Here is a 1,375-nt window from a genome sequence, read left to right on the forward strand (position 1 = left end):
CGACCGGAAGAGAAGGATCCAGCGAACCAAGGAAGCCGAGCGGCTCCCTGCATGCGTACCCTAACCGAGCGGCTCCCTGCAAGCGAAAGCAGCGACCGTGAAGCCGAACAAGACTTCTCTAGAGCCCGACCCCGTGCCTAGTCCCGATCTGAACTTTTTAAAGAGCTCGGCTGGTTTGGAGCCTGACCCCGTGCCTAGTCTCGATCTGAGCTTTTTTAAAGAGCTCGGGTGGTTTGGTTTAGTAAAAAAAAAATGAAAACCTTTATTTTTCGACCTTTATTGTCGAACAAGACAATTCTAGGAAGCCTTAATTGCTTTCCAATGTCAGAAATAAACTCCTCTCAAAGTGTTGATCAAACTGAGGAATCGATGGCGCACCAAGGTCGAGGTGACCTTCAAAGCATGCAACCTTCCTATCGTCTAAATGGGAAGAACTACCTAAAGTGGTCTCAATTTGTGAAGACCTACTTGAAGGGGAAAGGGAAAATACATCACCTCCTTGGAGGAGGACCAAAAGAAGGAGATCCTATTTGTGGGGCATGGGATGAAGCAGACTCCATGATTATGTCATGGTTATGGAATTCTATAACTCCAGAAATTAGCGATACATTTATGTTCCTTTCAACTGCAAAGGACATATGGGATGCTGCCAGACAGACCTCCAAAGCTAGAGATGCGGCCCAAATCTTTGAAATTAAAATCAAAGTTGGAAGTACAAAGCAAGGGAGTAAGACCGTGACGGAGTATGCCACCATTCTACAAAATCTGTGGCAAGAACTGGATCACTATAGGTGCATAGAAATCAGATGTCCGGAAGATGCTGCGATCCTAAAAAACTTTATTGAAAAGAATAGAGTTTATGATTTTCTCGCAGGACTAAATGCAGAATATGACCAAGTTAGGGTTCAAATTCTTGGCAAGGAGGAGATGTCATCACTCAATGAAACCATTTCCCTCATCCGCGCAGAAGAAAGCCGACAAGGAGTGATGTTAGAACCGAAGGCAGTTGAAAGCTCAGCAATGGTAATGAACAAAGAATCGTCATGGAAGGAGAAGGGTAAAGATTCTTCAAAGTTCAAAGACAAGGATTCACTTTGGTGCAGCTATTGCAAAAAGTCAAGACACACAAAAAAAACGTGCTGGAAAATACATGAAAAACCCCCCAACAAGGAGTGGAATCAAAAGGGTGAAACAAAGAGCACATCACATGCTAACAACACTACAAGTAAGCCAGAAGCACAGTCCAGCCTTGAAGAATTCAATAAAGAAGATATTGATAAATTAAAACGACTTCTGGTATCTCTTGAAAAACCAAATGCTTCTTCTTCACTAACACTATCAGGTAAGACTCTAATTTCTTTTAGTTTAAGTGCTT

General features: G+C 42.8%; 1 protein-coding gene across 1 annotated transcript; it reads left to right on the plus strand.

Annotated features, from left to right (window-relative positions):
* Positions 1–369: 369 nt before the first annotated feature.
* Positions 370–1,342, plus strand: LOC110095849 (the record flags this gene model as incomplete). The annotated part of the gene is made up of 1 exon (XM_020821557.1): positions 370–1,342. A coding segment is annotated over exon 1 (973 nt), but the record flags the coding sequence as incomplete, so codon positions are not given.
* Between the last annotated feature and the right edge of the window lie 33 nt (positions 1,343–1,375).

The sequence above is a fragment of the Dendrobium catenatum genome, unplaced genomic scaffold (assembly GCF_001605985.2).
Source record: "Dendrobium catenatum unplaced genomic scaffold, ASM160598v2 original_scaffold_203248, whole genome shotgun sequence".
Classification (NCBI taxonomy): domain Eukaryota; kingdom Viridiplantae; phylum Streptophyta; class Magnoliopsida; order Asparagales; family Orchidaceae; genus Dendrobium; species Dendrobium catenatum.